We start from the raw sequence: 12,815 nt of genomic DNA on the forward strand, positions 1-12,815 counted from the left end.
AAATAACAAGACTCTTAGTTTTTGAAGGAAAGCCATTTACTGGCACTCTTTCCTGCATCTCCCAGAGGAAAGGGGAGATCGGTTCTAACTCCTTGTTTTTACTCTCTGTTTTGAACGAAGATGGTCATATATATTTTTTCCTACCTCACAGAATTAAGGCAGCAGCTGGTGTGAAAATAACTGCAGTGAGAGTCAGCAGCGAGGACCAGTGGGCAGTCCAGGAAGAAATAGATAACGACAGCGTTCAGACCACAGCCACCCTCACGTGCGTGGGCCATCACCCGGACACACGGAGCAGGTAAGCGCTGGGATCCTCAAGGCACCTCGGCAGCCATTTTGTTGGGGATGGCTGCAGACGCTGATAGCAAAATAATGTGTGTATAAATAAAGCAATGCCTCTGCATTTAATGGGTGATGTGTTCTTTTGAGCTCATCAGCGCAGCTCCGTCCTGCAGCTTCTGAATGGCTCCATTATGGGATGTGATGCTGGCTGAAGGCTTTATCCTTTATGCTCTTTATACATCAATGACCTGATTAGGTTGGCAATCTCAAAAATTACCTGTACTCACATTTGTCATGGTGCAGGGTTTGATAACCATTATTTTAAAATTTTATTATTGTTACTGTTGGCAGCGAAGAACTGAAGAATGAAATGGGTAAAATAGAAATGATTTAAGAGGCAAGGGGGAAACCTACTTTTTTAATGCGCGAATGTAGGGTGGCTCTAAGCTGTCTAGTAATTGTCTCTTAGTGCTGAAAGGTGGTTGTTTTGCAGATGTCACACCTGGGTATTGGCATATGGGCTCAGAATATGAAGTTAGGTCAACTTCACATCGTTGGCGGCTCTTCTCCAGCTCGGATACCAGCCTTGGGCTTTATGGTGCTGAGCTCACCTGGGAAGCAGAGGGAGGTCATTGCTAATAATATTGCATCCGGGCTCCCAATAGGCAGAATGAGCTCAGGCCTGTTGCAGTAGCCTTTTCTACGATCTCTTTCCTGTCTTCTCTTCCCTTTTGACTGAGCAGTGCTGGCTATGCCATACTCCCTGTTCGTCTGTTTGTTTGTTTTTTTTTTTAATATTTATCTATTTTTGGCTGGATTATTTTGGCTTAGTTGCAGCCTGAGGGCTTCTCTCTAATTGTGGTGCACAGACTCAGTAGTTGCGGGTGTGCGGACTTAGTTGCCCTGCAGCATGTGGGATCTTAGTTCTCTGACCAGGTATTTAACCTGAGTCCCCTGCATTGCAAGGTGGATTCTTAACCACTGGACCACCAGGGAAGTCTTCCTGCCTGTTTAAAGCCATTAATAGCTCCGCCTTCAGCCAGGATGAGACCCAACTTCTCAGGTTGGCAAAGAGCCCCCTTCTGATCTCTTACTTACCACCTTCTATCGTCATAATCTGTTCTCTTTCTTTGTTCTTGTTTTTGGTTTTTGGGTTTTTTTGGCTATACTGTTGGGCATGTGGGATCTTACCCTAACCAGGGATTGAACACACATCCCCTGCAGTGGAAGTGCAGAGTCTTATCCACAGGACTGCCAGAGAAGTCTCTCTTTTCTTGTTTTTAAACACTTTGAGGTCCATGATGTTGGGCACCGAAGGAGCACTTGGTGAATGAATCAGGGAGTTAGTGGTGGGAGTATGAGAAATGGAGAGATTGGGTGGAATTTGCCTTTTCCAGTGGATTTCTAGGCTGAGTGCTGTATCCTCTTGGGTGACCTCAGCCAACCTCAGCTAGAACTCTGTTCTGACTGCTTTTGAAGATCTCTTTCAAAAGGAAAGAGAGACTCTGGTTGAGTGACCAAAAAGCCTTTTATTAGGGGTATTGATCAGGGATCTGGGTGCTTCTCACTCCCAAACCAACATTCTGGATATTGTCCTTTACATCCCTTGGCAGAACTTTAGTCTGAGACCTCGGTTGACCCATGATTTCCCTGGAAATCTCTACTTGCTATCTGAACAGCCATGAATCCTGAGTTGATACATGAAGAGAACTTGGGATTTACATATTTGGGCTCAGTTGCAAGTGCTAGAATTCCCACCTAAAGTGGCTGCTACAGTAGGATTTTGTGAGCTCATGTGACAAGAAGTTTGCAGGTAGGTGTTTCCGTGGTTGGTTAATCTAGCAGCACAGTGTGTCACCCCGGTGTGTGTTCTGTCTTTCCACTCTGTCGTGTCCAGTTTGTTCGCTGTCATCCTCCAGCTTGTTTTCTCGTGGCTGCAAGATGGCTGCAGCAGTTCCAGACATCACAGACTTATCTAGTTGTATACAAAGACTGGAAGGGAGGGGGGCTTCTCCTCATGTATCTTTTTTTTTTTTTTTGCCGTAAGAGAAGACCTTTCCAACTGGAAAGACGACTTTCCCTTCAAGTCTTCCTTTTAGATAGCATCAGTAAGCAGTGGGTTCCATGCCTTTGCTCATGGAAAAGTGAATATTTGCTGTTATTTTCAGGCTTTGTACTGGGAGAAGGTCTTTGCTATCAAGGAAGAAGGGTGGTCAACTAGCTGTGTTTGGCACACTCTTTAAAGTGGGACCTGTCAAGGATTGTGGCTTAATTTCTGCCTTGACTCCACTGGATGGCTTCCTCTTGATTGCTGGGGTGTTTATCAGGTGGGCTTTGACTGATGCCCTTAGGTACTGCATGAATGAAGTCCAAGCAAAAAGGGCTCCTAGGAGCACGTGAAAAAGTTCAAGGCGGGGACCGGAACCAAGAGTGTCTGGATGCAGTATCCCTAGCAACCTGTCTCCTTGTCTTTCCTCTGGCATCATCTCCAGCAGGCTGTCCCTCCTGGTGGCGAGTTGACCACCGGCAGCTCCCAGCATCCATCCTGCTGGCTTGGCCTCTTCAGGGAGAACATGTTCTGTCCCATGGTGTCCAGCACAAGTCTTGGGGCTGCTCATCACTGGCTCTGCTTGGAGTAATGTGGATCTTGTACTCACCCTGAACCAATCTCTGCAGCCAGTTGTAAAAGTCGGGGATGGCTGGACCCACCCGAATGACTTGGACTTCGAGTATGAGAGAGGGTTCTTGGGGTGAAACGGGAGGGTAGAAACAAGAAGTGGCTAGGAAGTCATGCTGGACCCTCCTGCTGGGCTGGAGCAGCCCCAGTGGAATGCCTGGACGTACACCCTCAGAAATTACTGTGTGGGTCTCAAATGGCCATCTCCACGGTTTACGCACATGGAATTGATTTGGTTGAAGCATTGGACTGATCAAGTGCTGATGTTTTAAGTTGGAGGACAAGCACAGGCTGTGGTTATCACTTTTGGTTTTGAGAGAATCAATTCTGCATTCTCTTTAGAAGAGATTTATAAAGTTACAAGAGAGAAAAAAAAGCCCTTACATAACCAGAGTTACATAATTATCAAACATTCTGCCGTCCTCTTCTCTTTCTTCACTTTCCATTTTTGACCTCCCTGGGGATGTTAGAAGGACAAGGACTGTTGCTTTGGCATGACAATTTATGCTTATCTAATATCCTTCTAAAATCCATTCCATAATCTAAATAAATAATTGCTTCTTTTTACACTTTTTTTTTTGTTGAATTGTGAGATCAAATGAGGTGTGAAATACAAGCTCATGGACCGTGTTTGCCGGGCTAACAAAGTGAATCTATGAATATATCCCTAAACGAAACATCCCACTGAAAGCTGTAATCTCTGAATTGTGACAACCTTGGGCGGAATAGGTTTTTAACAGAATATAATGCACACACTGCCTGAAGTTCTGTGATAAGAATTAAAAATGTGTCATATAGGAAGATTCGATGGGCTCGGTAAGGAAGGCAGTAAAGGTCTTAATTTAAAATATTAATGAACACTCATTGTGAGGAAATGTGAGTAATAAAGATGAAAACCACAAGATAAACAGTTGCATTGCCCAAAGAGGAGAAAAGACGTTAGAAAAATAAGCAAATTTGAAAGTGTTCAGAAGAGATAAAGCAAAACCAAGGGAAAGGAAAGCTGGATGAAATGGACTCTTGGTATGGAGACCATGTGCAACCAGCTACGTTGAGGTGAGATTGTCCCTTCAATGGTTTCCATTGGACTGTTGAGACCCAAACATTGGAGAAAATAGGCTGCTACTTTTTGTATGGTCAGAAACCACATTGCAGAACTCATCCTTCTCTGAAAGCTGGGACAGAGACAAGTTCTTGGGAGTGCACCATGGAAACAGGAGTCTCCGTAGGAAAGAAAGACAAACCCTAAAATAGATTTCTTGAAAGAAATAGACACACCTCACATGACTATAACCCAGTTGAAAGAGAAATCGACCTCAAAGGTAAATGTTTACCATGAAGTGTTACCATGTTTGAACATCTGGATCCAATATTTCACGAGTTTTTCTTGACCTGCTCTAATCCAGAAATGATTATAACCAGTTGAGCAGAAGAAGGGATTACCCTTTTTACTAACTCAGCTAACTCATTGCTTGTTGTGAAATTGAGCAGTGGAAACCTTAAGGAACAAACAGAGGTAAGAGAGGAAAAGTCATCTCTAGTTTATGTGATCTCTGACCACATACATGTCATGTGTCACTTTATGGCTCCATGGAACATGAACCAGGCTAAATCTTTTATTGTGCTTAAAGTGCCTTATTCAAGTTGGAGAAGAAGAAGGAGGAGGAGGAGGACTAATAGAGGAGGAGGAGGAGAAAGAGAAGGAGGGGGAGGGGGGAATAGGAAGGAGAGGAAGAGGAAGAATGAAGAGAAGGAGGAAGAAGGGGAGGGGGAGGAGGGAGAAAGACAGTACAGTGATGGTCACAGTTGCCTCTGTTTCTGAGGAGATTTTCCCACCAGATTTAGTTCATGTTGGTTACTTTCCTTCTGTAAAATATTTTACTGAAACGTAAATGATAGAACACACGGAATGTTTTAAGTGTCTCTGAGGATACTTTTGTGTAGTTTTGTTGTCTGTTCCTTATTCATTTGAAAAATTTCTTGAAAAACTGTATCATTCTCATTAGGTGCCCGGCACCGTTGTAAGTCTTTGAGGGAACACACACGTTTAAAAATCAGAAATATTAGAGCCTTGGTAGGCTAAAAACTATTGTCATTTCCAATCAATAGATGTGTAAATTGAGGTATAGTTTAAATGATCTCCCCAGGTCTCAGAACCAGTAAGTAGCCAATGGAGTTTGCCCGTTGGGTCCCCGCTCTTGTCCACGACCCTGGGCTCTGCGCAAGGCCTGGGGACACACCCATGCCGTGCACATTCTGAGCATCCTCCTTCCTTCCCCTGCTTTCAGCTCTCTTGTCCCAAATGGACTGAAAACTCAGTAGAAAGCAGCACCCACAGCACTAGCAAGCCATCTACAATGTGGAAATAGGCACCGTAGTGCACTGAAGGGTGGTCCCTCAATAGATGCTTCTACATCTGAACGCCCGGAACTTGTGAACTTGACCTTATTTGGAAAAAGGGTTTTTACAGAGGTAATTAAGGAATCTTGAAATGACGCCATAATCCTGGAGTATCTGGGCAGGCCCTCAGTCCAATGATGTGTCCTTCTAAGATCGACACACAGAGGAAAAGCCCATGTGAAGATGGGGGCAGACATGAGAGGGATGCGGCCTCAAGTCAAGGAAGCCTGGGGCCACCAGGGGCTGGAAAAAGCAATGAATGGGTCCCCCCCCCCGGAGACCCTGATGACACCTTGGTTTTGGAGTTTTATCTTACAGAACTGTGATAATTCTGTTGCTTTAGGTCATTACATTTGTGGTAATTTGTTGAAGCAGCCCTGGGAAACAAATACAAGGGGCTTAATGACTACTTGGTGAATGAATCAGTCAAGGCATGTCAGTCCTGGATATGTATCTGAATAGCCTAGGAGTCTCTGAAAACACATATTCCTTAAACCTCAGCCCTAACTGGTTCACAGGCATTACTATTAAAAACAAAAAACAAAAAACCTCCCCTGGTGATTATTTTTATTTAAAAACATTTATTAATTTGTTTGGCTGCATCAGGTCTTAGTTGGGTCATGCAGGATCTTTTGTTGTGGTACAGAGATTCTCTAGTTGTGGTGTGTGGGCTCAGTAGTTGTGGCTTGCGGGCTTAGTTGCCCCACTGCATGTGGGATCGTAGTTCCAGGACCTGGAATTGAAGCCACGTCCCCTGCATTGCAAGGTGGATTTTTAGCCACTGAATCAGCAGGGAAGTCCCTGCACAGGTTATTTTAATGTGTCGCCAGGGATACAGGAAAAAATAAAATATTAATGAATTTAAGCACCATCAAAAGATAGAGGTACCTTGTTTTTTAAAAAAATACTGACACATATATATGGAATTTAGAAAGATGGTAACGATAACCCTATATGCAAAACAGAAAAAGAGACACAGAAATACAGAACAGACTTTTGAACTCTGTGGGAGAAGGTGAGGGTGGGATGTTTCAAAAGAACAGCATGTATACTATCTATGGTGAAACAGATCACCAGCCCAGGTGGGATGCATGAGACAAGTGCTCGGGCCTGGTGCACTGGGAAGACCCAGAGGAATCGGGTGGAGAGGGAGGTGGGAGGGGGGATCGGGATGGGGAATACGTGTAACTCTATGGCTGATTCATATGACAAAACCCACTGAAATGTTGTGAAGTAATTAGCCTCCAACTAATAAAAAAATAAATTAATTAATTAAAAAACAAAACAAAACAAACAAAAAAACAATTTTAGGATTGGAAAATAATGGAACTTAGAATACGGAATTCTTGGATTTACAGTAGCGTTTGTTACTGCACACTTGGCGAACTCTAAGTACCAGCTGTCAAAATAGTTCAAAACCAAGATTTGATGTATAAAAATGCAGCATGTTGTTTGTAATCCTCTCTAGAAAGTGGCAACAGAATTCACCTATAGGAAATGGAGAACTCCTCCCCTCCCCCTAAAAGGGATCAGACGAGTGAAAGAAAAGGGAAAAAAATGTTCTAAAAATATTTCACCTCTTTTGCTAACCAGTGGGAAACTCTTTGTTCACTTATGCTGCTGGCCAGTTTCAGCCTAAGTGTAATAGAAAGCTTCTTACTTCAAAAGTAATAGATGTTTGGTTGTAGAAAATACAACTTATTAAAACAGAGAAGATAAGAGTCATCTCTGAACCAGTGTATGATTCACAGGTAACCACTGTTAATATATTGATGAGTCTACTTGTATATACTCATATGGATTTATGGGTATATGAGTGTACAAAAATATATGACTTTTGTCAATTTTTGAATTTCTTTACCTTTTAAAGCTGTTGTTTTCTATAATATTGTAGAATAAATATATGGCAATATCTTTTCATGTCATTAGATATTTAACCATAAAAATAATTATCAACCCCTGATAGTTCAGTTGGTAAAGAATCCACATGCAATGCAGGAGACCCTCGTTCGATTCCTGGGTTGGGAAGATCCGCTAGAGAAGGGATGCGCTACTCACTCTAGTATTCCTGGGCTTCCCTGGTGGCTCAGTTGGTGAAGAACCTGCCTGCAATTCGGGAGACCTGGGTTTGATCCCTGGGTTGGGAAGATCCCCTGGAGGAGGGAAAGGCTACCCACTCCACTATTCTGGCGTGAAGAATTTCATAGACTGTATAGTCCATGGGGTCGCAAAGAGTTGGACATGACTGAGCGACTTTCACTTTCACTGGTGAAAAACTGGTAAAAGTGGTAGGTGCTCGTGCCCACCCCCCCAGCCAATACAAATATGTATATATAAACATTTTTTTCCTAACAATTTCAAGATTAATGGGGCCTTTCAATGAACTATAATTTTCAAAAAATATTTTTATTTATTTATTTGGCTGCCCTGGGTGTTAGTTGTGGCATGCTAGACCTTCAGTCTTTAGTTGAGGCATGTGAACTCTTAGTTGCAGCCTGTGGGAATCTAGTTCCCTGACCAGAGATTGAACCCAGGTCCCCTGCATTGGGAGCATGGAGTGTTAGCCACTGGACCACTAGGGAAGTTCCAGAACCTTTAATTTTTAATGTAATATCTAAAAGCGGTACAGTATTCTATTGATATTACAGAAGTGTATTCTATTAATTTACCACGTTTCATTTTTTTCCTCTTTAAGGTATTGCTGCTGGCCATTTTTGTTTTATTTTTCTCCCTTTTAAAATTCATTTTTTAAAAACACGAAGTTGTATATTCCTGTAGGTAAGACTTCGGGGGAGAAAGCTAGAAGTGAATGGGTAGGTTCAAAAGACATGACAGCGTTTCAAGTTTTTGAAGCTTTTGTGAAATTTTCCTGCCTGATCTATGTAAGAACGCCCAGCTGTCAATTCTTTTGCCAATGCTGGGCATTGCCTTAAAAAGAGAATTTGATAGTTGAAATATGGCTGTCTTCTTGTAGGCTTAATTTGCATTGACTGTTTCTGGTGAAATTTAACAACTTTTCTCATGTTTAACTGCAAATGTTTTCTCCCACTTGTTGTCTTTAGTTTTTTTGTTTTAGTTATTATGTTATGACTTTAGCAGCAATGTTGTTGGGTTTTGTGTTGCCCAATCTAGTCACCATTTTCTTTCAAGTCAAGTGCTCCCACTGAAGGGATGGTGTGGGAGTGAGCAGAACACATAAAAGGCTTTGTCAAAACCCACCCATCAGCCTGGCTTCTGAGAGGTGTCAGAGAGAACCAGAACCAACTTTCCTCTGGTTAAAGAAAGTTACTGGTTAAAGAAAGAGACTGGTTAAGGTGGTGGAGAAAGACTTCATTCAGAGACCTTTTCAGCAAGGGAAGAGAGACCCTCAGGGTGGAATTGGGCTCCATTCCCAATGCTGTAAAGATAGCTGGGGATTTAAAGCCAAGAAACAGAGTGGGCGTGGGGTCGGTAGATGGCAAACTGCTAGGAGACATTGGGAGTAAGGGATTCTTATGAGACTGACCAAACCAGGTTCTTGCTGAGGGCAGACCAGAGCGATCAGATGTCTAGCGTGGGCATGAGGAATTTAATTGGAGATGGAGGGTGATCAGGTATCAAGGATGGGGTGGGATATTTCTAAACTGATTTAGGATTCTTGCTATAATTGGGCTACATGGGTGTGGCAAGGATAAGTCCATGGTCCAGAGGAGGGAGGGCTCAGAGATCTTGACTTAGGTTTAGTTAGTGAGAGTCTTTGTCAGTGATAGAAAGAAGCAGTGCCCCCTGCTGGCCTGGCAAAGACAGGTAGCATGAGCGGTAACTAAACCTTGGTTCTCTTAAGCCATACCTGAATTCAGTCCCTGGGTTGGGAAGATCTCCTGGAGAAGGATATGGCAGTCCATTCCAGTATTCTTGCCTGGAAAATCCCATGGGCAGGGGAGCCTGGTAGGCTACAGTCCATGGGGTTGCAAAGAGTCAGACACGACTGAGCGACTTCACTTTCTCTTAAGCCATAGAGGTTTTTGTTTTTTTTTTTTAATTGAAGTAGAGTTGAATTGCAATATTGTATTAGTGTCAGATGTATAGCAAAGTGATTCATATATGTGTATGTGTATATATATTAAGATTGTTTACTATTATATGTTATTACAAGATATTGAATATAGTTCACCCTGCTATACAGTAAATCCTTATTGCTTTTCTATTTTATGGATAGTAGTTTGTATTTGTTAATTTCAAACTCCTAATTCACCCCTCTCTGCCCACGTTTCCCCTTTGGTCACTATAAGTTTGTTTTCTGTGTCTGTGCATCTGTTTTGTGAATAAGTTCATCCCTGTCACATTTTAGATGCCATATAGGAGCTATATCGTATGCCATTTGGCTTTCTCTGTCTCACTGCACTTAGCATGATAAAGATGCGTTCTTGTTGACTAAGGTCCGCCACATACATCAGGGTTGACTCTTCGTATTGCACAGGGACGTCCCATGTGGCATTAGTGATAGAGAACCCGCCGGCCAGTGCAGGAGACTTAGGAGATGCGGGCTCAGTCCCTGGGTTGGGAAGATCCCCTGGAGGAGGGCACAGCAACCCACTCCAGTATTCTCGCCTGGAGAATCCCATGGACAGAGGAGCCTGGCGGGCTACAGTCCATAGCATCACAAAGAGTCGGACACGACTGAAGAGATAGCACGCACTTTGTATCGTACATTCTCTGGATTTGGGCAAATGAACAATGACAAGCATCCATCATTCTTGTATCATACAGAATAGTTTCATTACCATAAAACTCCTTTGTGCTCTACCTATTCATCCCTCCCTTCCTGCCCACAAACCCTGATAACCACTGATTTTGCTATTATCCTTCTAGTTTTGCCTTTCCCAGAATGTCATAAAGTTGAATTGCACAGAATGTAGACTTTTCAGGTTGACTTCTTTCACAGAGTAATATGCATTTCAGGTTCCTCCGTGTCTTTTTGTGGCTTGCTAGCTCATTCCTTTTCAGAATTGAATGATATTCTGTTGTCTTGATGAACCACTGTTTATTTATCCATTCACCTACTGAAGGACATCTTGATTGCTTCCAAGTTTTGGCAACTGGGAATAAAGCTTCCATAAACATCTGTGTGTGTATTTTTTTTGTGGGCTTAAGTTTTCAGCTCCTTTGCATAAACACCAAGGAGTGTGATTGCTGGATCTTATGGTAAGAGTACATCTGGTTTGGTGTCAAACTGTCTTTGAAAGTGGCCGCACCATTTTGCATTGCCACCAGCAATGAATAAGAACTCCTATTGCTCTGTATCCTCATGGCTATTTGGTTGTTAAGTGTTTTGGATTTTACTCTAAGAGGTGTGTAGTGGTTTCTCACTGTTTTAATTTGCAACTCCCTAAGAAGATATGATATGGAACATCTTTTCATGTGCTTGCTTTCCATTTGTGTCTTTTCTTTGGTGAGGTGTTTGATCAGATCTGTACCCCAGTTTTTAAAAATTGGGCTGTTTTTTCTTCTTGTGTGTTGAGAGTTCTTGGTATAGCTTAGATACCAACTCTTTAACAGTTATGTACTTTGTAAATATCTTCTCCTTCTCTGAGGCTTGTCTTCATTCTCTTAATCAAATAGTCATTTTCAGTAGTGATACCATGTAGGGAATAAGTTAATAGGTTTCAAAGTGGCTATATTTAGATAACTAAGAAGTTTTCCTAATTCTCAGTATGCTGGCTTGGAATGGAAACATTAAAACATTTTAAAAATTAATTAAAAAAAAATCTTTTGTTTGTAAGGCATGTGGGATACTAGTTCCCTGACCAGGGATCAAACTCACACCTCTTGCATTGAAAGTGCAGAGTCTTAACCACTGGACAATTAGGGATGTCCTAGAACAGAAACTCTTATAATTGGGTATTCAGGTGTGGTTGATAAAAAATATGTCTATTTTACGCCTCTGAGTCTTCCTGCTGACCAGGTGGGCATCACTGACTGAGGAACGTATTCCTGGTGGTATGCCGGCTCATTCCTAGAAATTCCCAGTGGCTGTTTCATGGCCGCTCTGTCTGTGATCTCTCTCCACTAATCCATTCTGTTACCAGCTGCCAGAGTAATCTTAAAATACCACTTTCATCATGACCTAGTGGCTCCCCATTGCCTGTCTCAGAAAGTCTAAACAATTGGCTTGACTTTTTACCGTCTTTTAGAAGCAGGGCCCTCTCTCCCACAAGGTGCTGGGAACTCTGGTGCCAGAGACAGAGGCTAGGTCTGCAAACTCAGCCAGTAGGTGGTGCTCTGCACAGTTTTAGGACAAGAGCCCAAGTGCAGTAGAACAAAGAAGAGGATTCAATGGAGGAAAAAGGCCTCTCAGAGGAAGTGACATTTGAATGGGCCCTTAAAGGATGAGTGGAAATTCAAATGTAAACATGTCTGGGAAGGCAGCTATTAAACCATTCTTTATATAATATTAACACTGTATTGTATTCATTTTTAAGAATGTTTTTGAAAAAAATTTTGTTGGAGTATAGCTGCTTTACAATATTCTCTTAGTTTCTACTGTACAGCAAAGTGAATCGGCTACAGGTATACATACATCCCCTCTTTTTTTGACTTCCTCCCCGTTTAGGTCAGCACAGAGCACTGAGTAGAGGTCCCTGTTCCTTACAGTCAGTTCTCATTGGCTATTTATTTTATACATAGTAGCAACAGTATTTATACGTCATTTCCAATCTCCCAATTCATCCCAGCCCCTCCTTTCCCTCTTGGAATCCACATGTCTGTTCTCTGTTTCTCTACTTCTACTCTGCAAATAAGATCATCTATACCATTTTTCTAGATTCCACAAATATGTGTTAATATATGATATTTGTTTTTCTCTTCCTGACTTACTTCACTCTGTATGACCATCTCTCAATCCATCCAAATCTCTGCACATGGCACAATTTTGTTCTTTTTTTTTGGCTGAGTAATATTCCGTTGTATATAGGTACCCAGCAATCCCACTCCTGGGCATATACCTGGAGAATACCATAATTCAAAAAGATACATACCCCAATGTTCATTGCAGCATTATTTACAATACATAGGACATGGAAGCAACCTAGATGTCCATCAACAGAGGAATGGATACATAATGTCCTTTAATGCAAAGTTTTATAGTGGTTGAATTGTCTGAGAATATGAAACATCTGTGGAGGATAGACCTGGATGGGGCCACTTTGAATAATCCTGGAGAGGTGCCAATTTAGGAGGAGTTCTCAGGGGTATTGCAAGCAAATTCTATTAAATGCAACACTTACTGAGCTCCTACTGTGTGCTAGGTTCTATGCTATATATTATCTCCATGAATTATCAGAATATCTCCTTGAAGAAGGTAGCACAACTAACCAACCACACTTACAGATGGAAAGAGTGAGGCTCAGAGATCTTAAGGGTCCACAGTCACAGAGCTAGGACTGGCGGAGCTGGGATATGAACCCAGACTTCAAGA

General features: G+C 42.2%; 1 protein-coding gene across 1 annotated transcript in view; it reads left to right on the forward strand.

The window, feature by feature from the left end:
• Positions 1–12,815, forward strand: part of TMEM132B (transmembrane protein 132B) — a 383,675-nt gene that overhangs the window by 211,538 nt on the left and 159,322 nt on the right. The window contains exon 3 of the mRNA XM_043902095.1: positions 152–298. Coding sequence (XP_043758030.1) covers positions 152–298 — 147 coding nt within the window. The remainder of the gene's footprint in view (positions 1–151; positions 299–12,815) is intronic.

Source organism: Cervus elaphus, chromosome 5, assembly GCF_910594005.1.
Source record: "Cervus elaphus chromosome 5, mCerEla1.1, whole genome shotgun sequence".
Taxonomy (NCBI): domain Eukaryota; kingdom Metazoa; phylum Chordata; class Mammalia; order Artiodactyla; family Cervidae; genus Cervus; species Cervus elaphus.